Source organism: Centroberyx gerrardi, chromosome 22 (assembly GCF_048128805.1).
Source record: "Centroberyx gerrardi isolate f3 chromosome 22, fCenGer3.hap1.cur.20231027, whole genome shotgun sequence".
Lineage (NCBI taxonomy): Eukaryota > Metazoa > Chordata > Actinopteri > Beryciformes > Berycidae > Centroberyx > Centroberyx gerrardi.
In genome coordinates this window covers 16,743,935-16,763,815 of record NC_136018.1, presented here as the reverse complement: position 1 = coordinate 16,763,815, position 19,881 = coordinate 16,743,935, and the positions used below count along the sequence as shown (strand labels likewise).

The 19,881-nt window shown below is 44.2% G+C and overlaps 2 protein-coding genes across 2 annotated transcripts in view; both read left to right on the top strand.

The window, feature by feature from the left end:
* The window catches only part of sspo (SCO-spondin), a 93,593-nt gene extending 92,969 nt beyond the window's left edge, over positions 1-624 (top strand). Inside the window, exon 117 of the mRNA XM_078291505.1 lies at positions 602-624. Within this exon, the coding sequence (XP_078147631.1) occupies positions 602-624 (23 nt within the window). The remainder of the gene's footprint in view (positions 1-601) is intronic.
* A 4,369-nt stretch (positions 625-4,993) lies between these two features.
* kcnh2b (potassium voltage-gated channel, subfamily H (eag-related), member 2b) overlaps positions 4,994-19,881 on the top strand; it is a 234,958-nt gene continuing 220,070 nt past the window's right edge. Inside the window, exon 1 of the mRNA XM_078291397.1 lies at positions 4,994-5,069. Within this exon, the coding sequence (XP_078147523.1) occupies positions 4,994-5,069 (76 nt within the window). The remainder of the gene's footprint in view (positions 5,070-19,881) is intronic.

The following is a 19,881-nucleotide window of genomic DNA, read 5'->3' as shown; positions in this document are numbered from 1 at the left end:
CCTCATGCTCTCAGACATGTACATACATTTACACAAATTCACACATGCGTACACTCCAATCTTTGCGAAACGTACGTTTGCCTTTGCCCGCCATGAATAATTCAATCAGGGATCCCACCTCTGAGGCAATTATGTGCTAATCCATTCATCAACATGGCTGATTGCGTTAGTTAATTGGATGTAGCCACATACGACACAGAACAACTCGCAGCTCGTATTCCCCTCCCAGTCCCACACTCCAGCGGACATCATGTCTGACAGATAGGGTTGTTACGGCGATCAATCTTCGATAGCATGCGGCCACGCTTACTCACTACACACACACACACACACACACACACACTCACATACATTAACTGCGATTAGAAATGTTCTCGTTCTCAACTGATGCTCGCTCTTCTTTACTTGCACACACATCACAGACATTTCTCTAGTGACGCTCTCTTCCTCTATCTTGAGTATCTTGCAGAGGAAACACTGTTCGTATTTTGATGCATTAGGTACTAGTGTTTTGTTATTGTAGAACATGACAGTGAAGTTATAGCTGGCTCAGTCTCACTCTGTTTCTCTGCCGTTTGTTTTGGATTCTGTCCGTTCACAGGAGGCGACCTGTCCAGACGCTGAGTGTGTGTGTTGTGTGTGCTTGTGTGTGTAAGAGTCAGTGTGTGTATGCGCTAGAGAGAGAGAGAGAGAGCAGGATACAAGTGAGAAAGCCAAACCGAGCGAGAGCACCACGCTGAAAGCCGGCTGGACGGAGGATATTGGGATGGACAGATGGAGAGGCGGGATGGATGGATGGATGGACGGACGAGTGGAGAAATGAACAAGGAGTCCTGAGACCCTGTTGATGTACACATTGTTCTGTAGTCCTTAGTCATCATATGACTGGATGCTGCTGTTTATTATAGAGTTGCTGTTCTGAAACTCTCCTGTTCTTCACCCTGTACAGCTTTTTTCTATTGTATGTTTATAAAAAAAATAGGACCTATACAATCTAAATAAGACTTATTACATTGACATTGTATCTGTGTTTTAAAGAAACATTATATGTCCCAAAAATCAACTTTTCAAGAATTCAGGTTAACTGGTTAGATTTTTCTGTTACATTTCACAATTTTCAATGCAGTTCTAATGGGTTGGTCAATAAACACGTTGTACCCATAGAGGACATTGTCAGCCGTCTGTCTGGTTTTTTCACCTTTATTTTGAGCATGGATCCTCTTTTTTCAGCACTGCCCTGATTCTCATTTCAGGTGACACACATCAAACCTGGGAGCTGCCCAGTACAGCCACAGTCTTCTACTGGTGGTCAGCGAGCAGCTCCACTGCAGCAGCAGGTGGTTAAGTACCCTGCTCGGGAAAAATTGGCCAAATTGAAAACACAGTGTTTCTGCAGGAAAGTAATTTCTCTGATGACAGATTTGTAATAGTTGCAAATACATTTTGAAATGTTCATTACAAACAGCTGTAACATTTAATGGATGTGTCAAAGTGAAGCCTAAAGCCTTTTAACATCATTATTTTATTCAGTCATTTATTCATCTATTCTACAATGCATTAAGAATTCCCTCTTAATCTAAATATAACCAGTTCTCTCTCTCTTCTGTCTGTGTGTGTGTGTGTGTGTGTGTGTGTACGCAAGGCAGAATGTGTCAGGCTGGGATCTGTCAAAGGAGGAGCACTCCCATGACAGGGTAGTGTCTGCCTCCTCTCTCTTTCTTTCCATCTCCTTTCCTCCTCTCCTCGCTTTTGCACCTTCCTCTCGTCTCCCTCTCTCCTTTCCTCTCCTCCCCTCCTCACTCTCTTTTCCTCCTGTCCTCTCTCTCTCTTTTCCTGACTAAATAAGGGAGTTGAGAGGGAAGGCTGCCCGGCACGCCTCCTTTGACTCTCACCGCTGTAGTAAATACTGCTGAATGTAGTAATAGTAGGAGCTGATGCATTTTTAATTCGCTGCGAAACGTCAGATTTTGATCGATAGCTCGTTAGGCCTCGTCCAAGCGCAAGGCTGCGATTCACAGCACATTAAACCAATCATTAAACATTGATCGCCGATACTAAAATTGAAATGCAGTCATGGTGCTGTGAGGCGCATTTGGATTAAAAGCGCATGTTGTAGCCTATATGTTTTATCTGACAAATCCGTGAAAACATGACGGGTTTCTACTGGCCCTGGGCCGATTACAACCTTGAGACGTTTGGAAATTTTGTTATAACTGAATTAAAAATACAAGACTGCCTGGAAACAGCGGAGTGTTGGCAGTGATGATGTTGGACACGCAGGGAGCGCTCTTTGTCTACTGCTGCCTTCAAGCTGCCTTCATGCTGTCGGAAATTTCAGAATTCCGTCTTCAGTGTACATGAACGAGCTAATAAAGTGGTTAATATGACTGGAAGAGTGGAGATTTTCTATGATACACGAGTTGCTGAGATCAGGCATGTAAGCTACTTTTGTTACAGGGTCCGTTTTGTTATTATTGAAGGGGCACAACAAGTCGTATTTACTGCTTCCGAACTTAGAAGTCTGTGCTCCTTAAACATCTCAGTAACTCCGTTAGGGCTATAGTAAGTACTTTTCCCCATCCCAATTGTATTTTAATGAAGCACTATCTAAAAGGCATCACAAAACGCAGCCATTGTACAAAGAATACATCTTAGTATTGTTGCCTACTAATTAAAAATAAATAAAACTTTTTTTTAAGTAGAATGCTAGATCTCTTTATATAGCTAGCCTACATTCATTATGATACACAATATAGCCTATATACTAAGTAGGCCATATGTACTTATAAGGACACCTTTACCTCTTTTTTTTTTAAGATTTAAAAAACACTGTGATCTCATTTTTGAAAGCAACAAAGATTGTAAGGGACTCTGCTTCTCACTGTGTAAATTTGTTGAATTTAGACTAATGCTCATGATGTCATATTTGCTGATGATAATTAGCTTGAACTAGGCCAAATTGAATGGCCATTGGTTAATTCATGTAGGCTAGTTTATTTGGTAATTTGTAGCCTACTTTGGTATTTATTTTGGTTTTAATTCCTAGAAACTACATGCTCACACATTTGTATTCCTACCTACTACAATAAATTATTTGCAACATTGGACACTTGCCATTGTATTATTCCTACAACCTCACTGTTGCACGAAGAATACCTAACACGGTCCATTAAATGCCTTGAAACCCATATTCTCTACCACAAATAAAAGTAGACCTAAATAACACTTTCCTAGTCGTTCACTTGCGCACGACTCTGAACTGCAGTATTTCCGACAGCATTTGAAGGCAGCGTCCCTGGCCGTGACGGAAGGGGGGGAACCCCGCCGGTGTGACGTAGCTGAGCAGTATGTGTGGTGAATCCCCATCCAGCCCTGAAACACAACAAAGCAGCACACACAGTTCCTCTCCACATTAAGGTCATATCCACTCAGTCAGGCGCAGTCTGACTCGAAACTGACTTCTCCACCAGGGAATAAAGGAGGCTGCATCTCAGAGCAGCTAAAAGTTCCTTTATGGGGTATGAAATTTATTTATTTATTAACAGAGCAGAGCAGCACAAAGCGAGCAGACAACAGTGTGTGTGTGTGTGTGTGTGTGTGTGTGTGTGTGTGTCGGTTCAGATGAATCCCTCCCATACAGGAAGACAGGTAACATAAAGCTGCACACCTGTAGCGTAACACCAAACCGTTTGGCCGCAGTCATCCTGTTTAGCGCAGGTGTCTGATAAACCTGCGGTTTACACCGCGTGTTCCTCTTTTGTCTGTTACCAACTGCACGATAAGTGCTTCACCTGGAATAGTCCGCCTTTAGACAGCAATTTGCACCTTCTAGTCAGTGGTTCCCAAACTTTTTTTTTCTCACGTTAAAGACCCACAGGTTTAAGTCATACATCCCTCCTTTTGCCTGTTTTTATGTAGGAGGTGAAACTGAAACCTCTGCTCAGACTTGTCATTTTTATACACCCTCTCATTGGGATAATTTCTAGTGAGTTGATTAATAGTGAAACTGTACTATATTCCTCATTGTGCTGAGGGACCCACTGCTGGAACCAAGGACCCCTGCGAGTCCCCGGGCCCCACTTTGGGAACCGCTGGTGTAATTTAAACGTTTTTTTTTTTTTGCCGGAGGGGGGGGGGGGGGGGGTTATGTTGAACGGGTCGTGATGTCTCGTCCACTTTTTCCATCACCTCACCAAAAGTCGGAGCAGTTCCGCTGCCGTTGAGCAAAGGGTTAAAAGAGGCGCAGCCAGACGCCGGTGGAGCTGAAGTCATCCGGCAGAGCGCACAGAGAGGAGGAGGAGGAGAGACACCGACAACACCTCCAAAAACACCGACCTAGGACGGCTCCGGCTGCACATCTGCGCTCTCCTGTTTTCTTTAAATCGTTCTTCTGTCCTTTTCTCTCCAGACAAACACACGGACCTGCACGGGGAGGAGGAGAAGGAGGAATGAGAGACGGATAAAAACGCGCAGCTCAGCGCCCCAACTATGGCTCCAACGAGGCTCGTCGGCAAGCTCGCCCAGTCCGCTTCACCGGAGCGGGCTGTAGCGCAGGATGAGAGGTCTGCCGTGGTCCTCCGAGCCTGAGACCAGGAGGAAATCCCACCTGACAGCCCCCTCCCCCCCCTCCCCTCACACGGGGGACAGAAACAGACACCCTCGCTCCCCCCAGCCTGGAAACTGGAGACCGGAGACTGGAAACGGCTCGTGTCTGCTGTGCGTACAGTGCGCCTCCTTTCCAGAACACTCCTCTCCTCTCTTTCTCGCGGAGATCCACCGGTAAATCCTCCCTCTGTCCGAGCAACTTGGACAAACTTTGGCCCCGGGATTACTGCCACTTACCGTACCGACCTCCTAGTGTTTAGTGTCCATGAAGAGAGCGCAGTGAGCGTTGTGCGCTCGGCCGGGCGGACTGGACTGGAAACGCAGCGTTGGTGCGACATAAAGAAGTCCCAAAGAAGTCTTTAAAAGTCAAGGGGCCGCCACAGCAAAGATGCCGGTCCGGAGGGGCCACGTGGCTCCGCAGAACACCTTCCTGGACACCATCATCAGGAAATTTGACAGTCAAAGTAAGATCATTGATTTTGTTTCTCCTTTCTCTTCTGCATGATAATTTATGTGTCCAAATAGCCTATTTTCCTTTCACCAGGACCCGCCGTTAATACTTGATTCGTTGACTCAGTTTGAAAATGGCATCCTAATGTAGGCTTTTAATTCACATTTTGTTTCCATAATTAGCCTCACTAATAATGTTTGCTGATGCGTGGTTAATAGCTTTGAGTCACAAAGTAGTGCAATAACATTATATGCAGTAAGGTGATGTAGTGGTGAATAAGAAGGTGGGTGAACTATGACCTCCAGGTGGTGATAATAGGGAAAAAGGAATATAAACAGAAATAAATTATACTTTCAGGAAAACATTCATTTATGTTTTTCCCCATAAAAGACTCAATCCTCATGACTTACACCAGTTTGATATTACTTACTGTACTATACTATGATCACACCTTTGTAAAGATTTTTCAGCCTAAAGAGGTGAGTAAACTGACTTCAGGTGCATTTTCCCTCCACTATAGCCCTGATTATAGCAACATGAGCAGCCTGTTCACCATGGCATGCTGGGGGTTTGACGATTTGTAATGCTGAAGAGAACGCTTACTAAAACAATACAAAGTTATAGCAACTTGATATACCACTCCAGGAATAATACATCAATCATTGAAGAAGCCTGGATACGTGTGTCATATTTCAAGTGTAAAAAAGCATCAAATTGTCGGTTTATGACAATAGATAAATCCGTTGTTTTTTTTTCTCCATATCCTGTAAAGCTTCAATCTCACCCTGATGAAGTGTCTTCCCAGGCCGCTCCTGCCCTGAATGATGTTGACAGAAACAGCAATCTGCTACAAAATATGATACAGTTTGATGCTTTTGAGGAATGTAGTCTATTATCTAGTTTTATTCTGAAACTATTGGACACCAAAATAAACCTTTACCAATATATGTGCCTTTCAAACATAACACAAGTATCTAATTTGTTTTGACTATTTGCCTCGAAAAAATCGATATCTCACCAATTAGGCTTGAATAAGTTATAACCGACAAAAACAAATAATACATCTCAGCTACTAAATTTTTCATAAAGCCCAAGAGCGAGAAGTACGCGGCTTTCAATATTTCAAAATACATAGGCTTCATTTATCCTCACTTCCCTGCAGCGATGCTATCTTTGATGCAAATCACTCGTGTTTTTTTTCCATTCCTCAATGTGTGACTAGACTTTAAAAGCGGCGCAGTGGCCGCAACTGCACAGTCCATACGGAAATTCACCTCAGGGCTGATGAAGATGATGATGATGGTGGTGATGACGCTGGTGGGAAAAAAAATGGAGGATGCAAATGCTTTACATTTCATCAGTTCAGCTTTTGAAAGTCATGCCGATACATCAGATATTTTAAGTTATAGGCTTAATTACAGTTTTTAGTGAACCTTGATGTCAGTTATTCCCCTCAGGGCCTGATAAGATAAAGATGTAGATGTGAGCTGGAGTGAAATATGCATAGTCTTATCTAACCCAGGCCTGCTGATGGCCCCATGCAAAGTGGCACCAACAACACCACAGTAATGGGTTCGATTCATGTCGGAGTCACCCTCAACGGAAAAAAGACTTAAAACTCGTCCTCTCCAACTGCCTATGTGATGCTGGTCTCTCGTGACAAACATGCTGCTCGCCTCCCACAATTTGCCATATGCTCCCGGGTTGAGCGGTTCACAAGATTGCCTCGGAGCAGCAAGTGGCATCTTGCTGTGTTCGTAACACCAAGAGTCAGGGTGGCAGCATGGGTTCAGAGCTTCAAACAAGGTGTTATGTGGGTGGGTTTGGTGCAAAGACAACCCGTTTCCTGACATTAACTAACACGCGAAGGTGCTGAAAAGCGGCTCCGCGGGAATGCAGCCGAGTTGAATAATTGACATTGGAGTTGGGTAATTGACATTAATCCCTCAGTACATATTTTTCCGTCCTGACAAGCGTGGATAACTCTGCAAAGGTGAACGTATTCTGCTGCTCACTGAAACGCTTCGGACTCGTTCTGTTGCCTTCATATCTTACATGTCTCTTTAGAGCAACTACAAGGATTTGCATTCTTTCAAAACTTCTCTGTGTGGATAATTATTCCTGAGAGGAGCGCTGCTGTTGCACAGGCTGAAGTACAACCGAGGCACGGATAACTCCTCGCATCAGTGGCTTACAAAGTTTCAGTGACCCGCATTTTCAAAAGAATTCTCCCTGTGACCCGAAACCGATTGTTGCGGGCTTTTGGTCAGGCTAATCAAGCAAGCCGAGGGTGCTGATGAGATGTAGTGTCAAATGTACCAGAGGAGGTTCTGGGTAATGGACTGGTGGACATGGAAGAGGAGGCCTGTAATGAGTTATACAAGGCCTCAGTGGACAGGAGCCGAAGCTAAGCAGCTGTCTTGGACATCCTTACTAATCCCAAGGATGTGGATGTGAAGGACGCTGGAAATTTAAACAGGGAAAAGACGGAAAAGACCGATGTTTTTATGCTTCTAACCTATAAGCCCCCAGTATTCTCTTGATCCTATGTTAAATTGTAGCGAGATGGAGGGATTCAGCCATGTAATTACCAAGTAATTATTTCTTCAGAATAACTTGAGGACCTAATTCGATAATTTGAGGAACCATCTCAATCTTCCCGTGAGGCTGCTTCAGATCACTGAAACTTGACCCCACACACCTCTCATGTTATCCATAGAGTAAATTAGGCCTACAATGTCCGCAGTACGAGGCAAATCTATTCTTCTGCTCCTTTGATATTAGATTATGTGCGATGGGGACTGGCTGAATGATGATTGAACTTTAATCAGAACATCAATCAAGAGCGGGGCCTGCGCTGTTCGTTCTGTAATGGACTGAATGTGATGGAAGCCATTTCATGTGGAATGACTCCTGGTGTAAAACTTGAGACACATTGATAATAATATCACCTGACCCAGCTCTGGAGGTGGTCAGAGGTCCATTTGGCAACATTAAAAAAGAAAGTATAAATTGCATGGATCCAACCAGGAAGTACTTCCAAATCAAATGGGTGACAGGCAGCTGGGACAGTAATGTAATTGTCAGAAATGAATTGTCAGGATACTTGTAGAAGGGGAACAAGGGGAGACAAGGGGTTAACTGTCAAATCTTGGGACCTGAAGATTTACGAGAGAAAGTGACAATCGAGAAATACGATTTCACTGTGTAGACCAGAAACACATTTTAATGTCAGGTGTAAAAGTAATCCAGCTAAATCATTTCTACAAACGGTCCAACAAGATGTATGTTAATGCCAGATATAAAGTAGGCCTTGGTGTCATTTTGAAAAAAAAAACATTTTTTCTAATACGAACACAGCAAATGAGGCCCAGTTAATATTTCTTTGTAGATTGGAGAAACTTGCATAATATACAATATATTAAAAGTCCCTCTTTTTAAAGTCCTTCCATGCTAAACAGCGCAGCTGTTGATTGACTTTTGATATGTCTGCAGGGGGAAGAATCAATTGGGAGCGTGGTCCTTGCTTACCTGAGAAGATGATAATTCAATGGGAAGACCTTATAAGATCCAGTACAGATACCGACTTATGTAAACAACATCATCGTGATTGCTAGTGATTATTTAGCAAAGACCATCCATGCGGATCCATCATTTGTTTATGCATTCATTCATTCATTCATTACAGATTCAGAGCCAACATTGCCTGTGTGGGGAATTCATCTCAAACATCTACTTGAATCCCACATATGCTATGCTCTCATCTTTGTCATTTCTCTCTTCTGTTCCTTTCCTATTTGTTCTGAGTACTGCTATGTGGAAAAAAATACAACTGAAGTGCAGTGGATTTTGTCCTTTAAAAGATGAGACCAGTGGATGCAGTCTGCACAGCAGCCAGTTGTCAAACACATGTGGAAATTCCCCCCCATGTGGGTTGCTGTCCGGTTTCCAGCAATGGCATTTTCTGCACTGTGATCCTCTGGCTTTAAGCCCTCTCTGCTTACTGTACTGTGATCCTCTATGTCTGTAACCATCTCTGTTTACTGCACTGTGATCCTCCATGTCTGTAACCCCCTCTCTGTTTACTGTACTGTGATCCTCCATGTCTGTAACCCTCTCTGCTTACTGTACTATGATCCTCTATGTCTGTAACCTTCTCTCGCTCTGTACTATCTGATACTCATTCTTCTTCCCTCTAAAAAAACATAGATTAGAATACAGACAGAGAAGTTGTTCTCCAACAACAACAACAACAACAACAACAACCAGCCATTTGACCCCAAATGTAAGGCCACTGCAACCTGCTTCTCTGTTTACCAGCTACCTTTTGGGGTTGGTGTTGTTGCCTGTTTGGAGCTCCTTAGAGAAGACTTGGTCCAATTACAAGCCTCTGAGCCGCTGTCCTCTGGGGAGGACGTTACCATTCTACAGCCAAAGTACAAACACTTCATCACCGCGGCAACTGCCCCCACCTCAACCTCCCTCACGTACACAAACACACACACAAACACACACACACACACACACACACACACATGCACACACACATGCACACAGGCAGCAGGATCAAGTACACTATGCTTCCACAGGAGAGTAAAGAGAAAATAGTAAATTCATGAGTCAGTGAGTCGCTGCTCCTCTCTACTGTGCTGAATGGGGAGATAATGGCGGCCTGCTTCATAGATAAGGATTAACCTTCGCCCTAAACCAAAAGAGTTCAGGTCAGAGTATGGATGCGGGTGCTTAAATCGCTCTGGGTATTACACATTTTACTCTATCATGACCAGAGCTTTCTCTAAGACAGAGCTTAGGAATTTGGCTAACTTTTGCATCACGCTGATCTGTGCCACAGTACAACCCACTTCAGAATCAGCATGCTGTGCATTTTAATTAACAGCAACTGCAGACCTCCAACAAAAAACCTGTTTTAATCTGAGATGAGCTTAAAGGCGAGCATTAATCATATTAAGAATTCACATTTTGTTTGGACAGCCTAGTCACCATTTGTGAACATGAGTAACTCTGTGTCAAAACCAAGACACTTATCTAGCTGATGTGACACTTGCACAGCCTGGAGCTGCTCCATTGACAGTAAATGGGACACTGAATTTGGGAACTCAATGTAATTTTTTTAGATTTAAATGAGCTACATCTTATAGTATCGCTATCAAAATGCTGTCACATTTTCCGTCTTTTCCATTTAATGGTCAATACATAGACTGAAGTGTCACACAGCATAGGAATCGCCTTTACCAACACACACAATCTGATGTCACTATGCTTTTGTACTATAAACTAGGTTAGGTGCCTGTGTAGAAGCCTGGCTTGGATATGAGGGGAACACATTTCTTACTGCGTTGAATAAGTCTTCCTCGTAAAAGAGATCCTCGCAATCAATGGGAGTCACGGGACTAACATTGATGAACATTAAATAACAAAAAACATGTGAAATTCAGCGGTTTTGCTCCCCAGCTCATGTCAGTGAAACAGGTCTCTCTAGTCGCTTGCTTGCCAACAGCAGGTCCTCCACCTGAGCGTTTAAGAGCTCGACGCTTCTGTGCTTTACTCGCACTTTGATGTGCCATGGCTCAGAGTTGCGTAAGGCAGCGAGAGCCTTGATGTTCCCGGGCGCAGGGAAGAAGAGATGCCTTCTCTGGAAAAAAAAAAGGCATGGAACTGCTGCAGTGTGGATGCAAATGTGACTCGTGCACACACACACACGCACACACACACGACAGGCATGCATGGATTAGGCTGGTAGGTGTATCCCACAAGACACTTGAGCGATATGTAACTGCTTAGTCGTGCAGGTTGGATTTGTCTGATTTTACTCATGCTGTGCCAGTGGTATTGTTTTCACGCATCTCGCCAAAATACAGTACAGCCATCGTCGGAGTCCCAGTTTTCTTACATGCTTGCTGCATGGTTGCTCCACCCCAAAGAGGAACTATTTAGAAAATCCTGCAGTATCGACTAGTGTCATGCAGGATTCTCAAAAACCTCAAAACTAGCCATCAAATGTTTTCTGCGTATAGGAGATACGTCGATTGTAGTCAAAAAAATAGAAAGGAACAGGGATGTAATGCAGGGTAATGTAGGATGAGGGGGTTTCCGCAGTGTCTATACAGCACTAATACAGAATGTATGCAGGATGGAGGGTCTTCTACAGCAGTTCGCATCGTTCCTCTGCTCCATCTGTTTCACTCAGCGGGTGTAAACACAGCAACACTGCTACACTGGCGCTGGAGTCAGGAGTGAGTCAGTGCCTCGAGATTGCACTTTATTGGTGTGAAATCGCTCGTCTCTCGCTCACATGCTCTCTCTCTCTCTCTCTCTCTCTTTATGTGTGTCTCTTATCCTGTTTTCCTCCTTTTCTCTCTCTCTCGCATACACATACTCCCACACATGTACACGAGCGTGCGCGTAAGAACGCGTGCACGGGCGTGAGCGCGCACACACACACACACTTGTAAACACTTGGAGCTTGTAAACACACTTCTCTCTCGCCGCCCTCCCCTCCTCGCTCCTTCGCTCTCTCTGCTCTTTGTCTGATTTGACAACCTGTTCTCGCTCTCTCTCTCCCTTTCTCTTTCTCTCTCTCTCTCTCTATCTGGTGCCCAGCAGATGCCCGCTGTGCTGCCATGCCTAACTGCCTTCTCATCTCAGATGGGCATGCATCCAGCTGGGCAACATGGCACCTGCTGGGGGGTGGAGAGAGGGAAGAGGTTGTATGTGTGTGTGTGTATGTGTGTGTGTGTGTGTGCGTTTGGTGTGTTAGTTCAGGCTTTCCACTTCCAAGCCAAACACACTGCCTATGCTTATCTTGCCTACTGTTTTCAGAAACCTGTCTGTCTCATCGCTAAGGGACACAGTGCTGCTCAACCTACCATATTACTGAGCTGAGCCTCGATAGGATTTTTGTTTTGTGAACAGTGCAATTTGCACAGTGAACAGTGCAATCTTTGTGTGTTCCTCTGAGACATATACATGTACACATTTCACCAGAGTTTACTGTATTGTCACAGAAAGTCGACTGGGCACGCAACAGTCTGCTTTACATTCATACAGCAACTCACATTCATAACTGGGAGCTTCCCAGTACAACCACAGTCTTCTACTGGTGGCCACTGACCAGCTTCACTTGAGCAGCTGGGTGTTAACTGCCTTGCTCAAATACACCTTGACAGTAGTTGTTGAGGGAGGGGAGAGTGTGTCTCATTCACTTTGCCCACCTACATTTTCCCAGCCGGTGCAGGGATCCGCACGTAAACTCTGGCAGCGATGTACTGTTGACCGCTTTATTTGGCCATCACGAATAAAGAGAGAGAACATCCAGTCCGTGACCTACGGTGCGTTATTCTGTAGGAGCCTGAGAATTGCTGATTATTCCAGCAATGAATACGACACAGTCAGAGCGCAGAGGCAGCCAGCAGGTTCAGTTTCTCACTCAAGGACACTTTGGCAGGGATGAGCACTTTATTGTGAGGAATACAATTTGTAAGGACACTTGTAACCTTGTGGTTGCAGGACGATGTCTGTAACCACCAGGCCACCCAGGTGTCCAGTAGAGCACAGCACTTTCCTTTTGAAGGGTTAGTGCACATTAGGAATCATGTACATATAAGGCCATGTATTTGGATTTGCAGGTTTGGACAACAGCTGAATGATCCTCTATCACATGAGTGTGATATGAACTCAGTGACCTACATTTCATCAGCTTTAATGCAAGAAAATCCAAATCAACAATGTGGAAAAACTATTATTCTAATCAAGTAACATTTCATTTATATGTAAACTAGCTTTTAGAAACGTGTTATACATTCAGTGAAGCAAATTATTCCGATTTCCACTGTACTAACAATTTGGCAGTAATGAATGTTCTTGAGTGTACATTGAAATTTGGTGCTAGAGGCAGAGGTGGTCAAGATTTCCTCCTAGGGTTTATATTGTCCATGTCTGGAGTCAAGATTTCTTTGTGGGAGGAATTCATTCCAGCTCTAAAATACTCAACCTGCTACTGGTAAATCTAGATGGTCAGATCCCACTTCACAGTTTAAATAGCTATGAAAATAATAGCACACAGACAACATGTGGTTTGGCTATTTGCATATTTTTTCAAATCACTAGGCATGATTAAACTAAAAGTTAGTGGTTCATTGATGAGTCTGAATTGAGGGTGCAACACACAACTCCATGCCTAGTTCATCAGATCAGACCAGATCAGATCATATTTATTGCGCTGGCCCCACATCAGGAAAGCTAAAACCGAAGACGCCAAGAAAACACCAAGACCCTTTTATAAACGTGATACAAAAGGCTTTTGAAAAACTGTGTATTTAAAGTCAGAGCTGAGTGTTTGAGGCTACACAGTGATTGAGGGAAAGATGAGCTGCAAAGATGTTTCCTCAGATCATGACACACACTCTGAAGAAGCATCTCAGGCAGAGCTATCTCCCTCCGCGTCTCTGCTTTTAATTGGGGCTGCCTTGAAAACGCGTGCCCCAAAGACTTAAGCATCAAACACATCTCTGCCGTTTTTTTTTTTCCCTGGCATGATGAAAAGATGAGACAAGCTTGTATGGATCAACAGCGCCTTGTCAGGTGAAGTTCAGGGACTCAAAGGCAATCAAGCTGTTTATTCCTTAGCTTGATGCGCGATCGGGACGATGAACATGATACAGAAAGAAGATTTTAAATAACAGAAACTATAATTTATGCACAACTTTGTGGGTAATTTGTCTCTAGCTGTGTTGTGTCTACTGGCAGTTAGCCTGCAAAGTAAACACACATGATGCGATGATAGTTTTCCAGAGACATAAAAGGCCTTAAAAGTGGGCACACCATTTGCAAAAAAACGTAAATCAAGTTCTCCTTGTGCTTCTTAAAATACTGAAAATGTATTTATGCTCACTTTCTGTGGAAAGATCCTCCCAGCCAATCCATGGATCCAAACCTGTGATATTTCAGTCACATGTCTATGTATGTCATAAGCCTGTTAGCTATGATGTAGAGCATACAAAAAAGCCTGAGCATGCTCTAAATCCCTCTGTTGTAGTATGGATGGATAAATGTCTTAGGTAGTCTTCAACCTTTAAGATAACTTCCCCATAGAGTTCAATTGGAATATTATTGAGGAGGGCTTCCCTGTATATAATCCTAATCTGTCAAAACTCACTTGGCACCTTGAAATATGGACACTGTGTCCAACAAGTGCTGTAGATTTTGAGCTACTCTGCCGATGCGGCTGAGCAGACCCTTAAATTGTAGGGGAGTGTCTGCTGTTTCACCTCACAGCCACCGTATCCCTTGGAATCCAAAGGTGTCGGACTATAAAGGCAAAGCATCGCCAACTGGGACCGCCCAAGCACTTTGGTAGCTCACCGCATTTCCCCGTCCTTCTCCTCTCAGCCCTCTGCCTGGTCCTCTATTTGTCACTGTTTTATCTCCTGGCAGCTGCCCTTCCACTCTCGTCCTCCCATTCATCAATTCTACCTCCTCTCGGCACTTCTAAAACTTCATCAAACCTCTTCCGCTCTCTCTCTCTCTCTCTCTCTCTCTCTCTCTCTCTCTCTCTCTCTCTCTCATTCATTGTGACTCCTCTGCCACCCTGAAGAGCGCTGGCGTAGAAAAGGCCAGCTAACCGACTTAAAGACCCCGGAGTCCCCCGCGTCCCGGGGATTAGACCTCATTTGCATAAATCTGCATAACCTCGTTAAGGCAGAGGGAGACGCTGTACACACTGTAGCCCGAGACACTTCAGAGCGAAACAGCCCATTAAGGATTGCGGTGATTATGGGATTATCACTCTTAACGACTGTTGGGGGACTGCACCAGTGTGTACACTCTGAAAAGTGCCAGAGCCGATGATTGAATCCCAAGCTGCGTGGAAGGAGGGGATCCGGGCTCGGGCTTTGAGTCCGCTGCCCTGTGGACTGCAGTGTGTGGGCTTTGTTCCTGACTGTGTGTTGTTGGGGTTTTTTCTAAGACGATGATGGCAAGTCATCTACAGGTAGCCACTACTACTATGGAGCGTTTCTGCCAGTCTGCAATGCCTTTTAGGATAAAAAAGTTGTCAAATCTTAACAGGACAGGACTTTTAAAGGTGCTATGAGTAGCAATTTCACATCAATAATTCATTACAGTAGCATAATTACCATAAACAAACAAGACACAGAGAACATCAGCAGCCTCTACACGGCATTTTATATTGTGTGCCACTGGGTTGCATTTGGCGGGAAATCTGCTGGATTGCTTTACCGCACAAAACGGAAACCATTTTTACTTTGCAAGTAATACTCAACTATTGTATTGTATTAGTTCAACTTCACATTAGACAAGCAGCAACACCCTCTTTGCAACAGGGTTTATGGGAAATGTGGTCTTAATTTTGAGACTTACAAAAGGCTACACGTAGCACCTTGAACTAGACAAAAGCAAGCATCACAACAGGCTAGCAAAAACAGTGCAACAGTGTCTAAACATAAATTGTTGAGAGTCTCTAGTGGGGTAAGACTCTACTGTTTGTGGAGGCTTGGTCGTATTAATACTGCCAAAGCCCTGCCTCTCCTTATGTATCTATCAGAATAAGTGCTACATATCTCCCAGGATAAGTGGTTGACATGAAGACAATCTATCAGATGATATTTTCATCAATACGTGTTCAATAACTGTCTCCTTAGTCAATAAGATGCACACACAACCAGTACCATGGTAGTGGTCTCACTTACAGTACAGTACTACAATGCTGTATTAAAAACAAAACATCAAAAAAAAAAAAAAAAAACTTGTTCAGTTGTTTTTATGAAAAGGCATTATTTATACACTGTGTTTGGAAACTGCTCCAAAATGCAACTTTAAGTGGAGTGAATAAATGCTTGGGCTGTCAAAACATGACAGGACCCCCCGTCCTCCTGTCAGCTGTCTCACACTGATGACATCAGCACTTTTCCAGCAGTGTACAGTTCTGTCTAGCCAACAGACTGTCCGGCCGGCATCTCTAATGGGGAGAAAATGTGAGAAAAGTTGGGAATGACACATTGTGCTGTGGCAGCACTGTCTTTTTGGGGAAATATTTGAGTATTTTTGCAAAGCCAAGCAAACCGGGCCAAGGTTGGATTTAATTATTTTTTCGGGCTCAGTAGAGTTTGACTGACTGGATAATCACAAGGATCCTGACTCAGAGAGAGGGGTGTGTCCCACCTCTGTGGCAGCTGGAGGGTGGCTTGTTTTACAGCTGTGGTGCCCACAGTCACTTCTACATGGCCTTTAAGCAAGGTACTCTGAAGAAATCTATGTGAATATGTAGGTGGATAATATGTGAGGACAGATTATAGGGAGCATGTGTAAATTGGCCAATAAAATTATCTTTATCTCTTCTGGCAAAATGGAACTACCTTGCGCCCCAAAATTACAAACCCCACCCTCCATTGATTCCCTAAGCCATCACTAATTCAAAGGAGTCTATAACTGACCCATATCATTAGCATATGCCTTTAGTTCAAGAGAACTCAAGAGAAACTGAACTGGGAAAAGCGGCTGTAGTATGTCAGACAGAACCCACGATGGTTTTCTTGTGATTTGGGTGAATTTTCTATTTTGAAACTACAGCTGTAACCTAAAGCTCATTTGGACGACCCAAACATGTAATGAATCCACATAGTGTCCAATTCATTGTCAATGCAGCAACTTTAGGCTGTGGCTTCATATGATGCTATGGATTTGTGTTGGCTTTGAGAGTATGGAGTGTTGTTAGTGTTCGAGGACACTGATGGGCTGGCTGGCATAAGAGTAACATATGACGAGTCTTCACGTTGACTCTTACTTCACTGTGAGTTTCTGCTCTCTGTGTTTGAGATTTTAGTCTGTGTCAAATCTTCAGTTTCCATGGCAATTGCTCAGTTAGAATTGGGTAGAGACACAAAAAAACCTCTTCTCTCTTTAGCCCGTGCCACTGAATTAGCTTCATCCACACCAATAAACTAACTAATGACATTCTGCTTAGATTTCTCTCTCTCTCTATCTTTCTCTCTGTTTTTCTGTTTCTCTTGCACTGTGTTTCTCTCCTTTTCTCTGTTTCTCTGTCTTCCACTGTTTTATCTTTGGTTCCTGTTTATCTCTCTTTTTCTCCATCTCTGTTTCTCTCTCTCCCCCCTTCCCTCTCTCCTTAATCTGTCTCTCTCTCAGTCTCTCTGTTCGGTGTGTGTGTGCATCTCTCTCTCTCTCTCTCTCTCTCTCTCTCTGGAAGCTAGCAGGCACCAGGCTGGTGTGTTGACTTGTGCTTCTAACACATGGGCTTCCCTCCTTCTCCGCCTACGCAGCGTACTCAGGGAGATTCCCAGCCTACACACACACACACACACACACACACACACTCTCATACAAACACACACATACACACACACAAACTGGCAGACTGCAGAGCCCCCAAGGTCTGGTCTTAGTGAATTATTCAGTCTGCGTTGGTGGGTTTGTGTGAATGTGTGTGTGTGTGTCTAAAACTGTGTGTGTGTGTGTGTGTGTGTGTGTGTGCATTTGCATGTCTGTGTGGGCGTGTGCATGTCTCCATAAATCTGTGTGTGTGTGTGTGTGTGTGTGTGAGTCAATAAGAATATGAAATGGTGTTTTCCTCCCTAGCGATCGGCCAATGGTGGCTTGTCTTTAATCAGCCTCTCCGTCAGCTCCCTGCTCTCCGGCTTCAGAGGCTCATTAGAGGGAAAACGAGGGGAAAGCGAGGAGAGGACAGTGATGTCACCACAGCCACAATTGGGAGGGGGTGTAAAGCTACATATACCCACAACCAGATAGTGTAAGATTCTTGCCACATTGTGAGAATCTTACACTATCTGGTTAGTGCACAGAAATCTCTTCTTCTGTGGTGCTGTGGTTTACCTCCTGCACCTCATTCAACTTTGTTGTGTGTGTGTGGTGCATTCTCCACATCTGACGAAGAGGATACCACACATGGTTCATACTCCCATGCTTCTTCCTGTGACAATCCCAGTGCAGTTTGAGGCAGTGAATGAGGATGGAATCCCTTTTATTAGAACAAGTTATGAAATACATTTGTCTTAAAGGGGCAATAAGTAAGATTTTTTACTGCCCCGTAGGAGAAAATGACCATGATACATCTGCGGAGGTTTGATAGTGTTGTTGATCAATACCAGTGACTCAACGATTATTTGTGCTGAGATCACTGGCTTTCTAAACTCACTTTCCAGCCTGTAATCTCTCCCAATTTGCCCTCCTGCTGGCGTTTTCAGCTGCTCGATGATGAAGGACGGTGCTACGGGTGAGCGCCCTGCAGCACAACACATTTCATTCTCACGCCGAAAAAAGCAAATGACAAAGCAGCTTACTCGTCTCTATTTTGGAAATGTGACTTTATTGTTTATGTAAATTACAGGCCAACGTAGCTCAAGGGGACAGGCGGGGTGGGAGGGGTGGGAGGGGTGGGGGCTGTGCCAGCGATCTGTCAGTTGCTGAATCTCATTTCAGGAGTGTGTAAACTCCAAGCCCTCACTCTACTCTGAGAGGCAGCCTCTGTGTGATGTATAGTGAACGTCATGTGGAGGGACAAAAGCGAAGAAGGAGTGAAGCGGTATAAAAATGGGAATGGCACAGCGTCGTACCCTCGCCACTTCATCTTCCGTTGCTATGGAGAACACGATAGAAGAATCTTTGCTATCCATCAATCCAGGCATGTGTTTGTGTATGTCAACAATTTGAATAAATCTACTTTTGGAGCAAGGATTAAAGTCACTAGAGATAGTTTTGCCTCCACCCATATTAGCCAGCATCAGTTAAGAAAATATTCAACATTTTAGATGGTCTTACACATTTAGTTCACATAGAATTATGGGAAATCCACCTGAGCAGACTCCATCAGAGGGAGGATAGTCAAGACGGGGGGGGATATTGATAGGACAATGAAATGGTCCAACACTCCAAAAGGGCGTGTTAAGAGTACGGAGTGAGGAGGGAATGTAAAACACTCGCAAATGAGATTCAGCCAGTGTTGCTGCAATTCCTACAGGTTGCTGATAAAGGTCGATAGAAGTCATAGATTACTTTAATACCCCTTTAACTATCGACATTTACGTAAAAAGGGGGAGAGACTGGCACTTTGTGGTCCCATGTAGCTCATTGGATAAAGCATAGTACTAACACTGCCACGGTTATATGTGTATTTCCCCCTGGGCCATATACCATGTACGTAGGAACCCACAGAATTGTAAAGCGCTTTAGAGAGAAGTGTGCACCAAAACAGAATTTTATGCTTGCTGTGTGTAAATAAAATAACTGCCCACCGTTCTCCTTGTTAAATTCGAAACACATTGGCCACTGGTGCCAAACACCGCCCTCTCCTGCGTTTTCCTTTCCCAATACCTGCGGTGTGATAATACGGCACCGCTGCCCCCCTCCCCGCTAGAATAATGCCGGTCTTCCCTCCAAGTCCTGCTGAGGCCTGAAAACGGAGCGGCACAAAGCCCGGCCGAGCTGTTTTTCTCGCTCATCTCTTCTTTCGCTCTCTCCTGCTGCTTTTCTGTCGCGCTTTCTCTTTCTTTTTACATCCCTACCTGTCTCTTTCTTCTCTCTCTGCATACCTCCGACACTGTCTAATCATCGCTCACTCTTTCTCTCTTCACATCCCTACCTGTCTCTTTCCACACCTCTCTCTATGCCTCTGACTGTGCGTAATCATCCCTCCCTCCCTCGCTCTCTCTCTCTCTCTCTCTCTCTCTCTCTCTCTCGGATGTCAATTTTTCATTTTCTTTCATTTGTCAGGACTTCAGTTTTTTGGACTTTCGACGCCTGTTCCTTTCGAA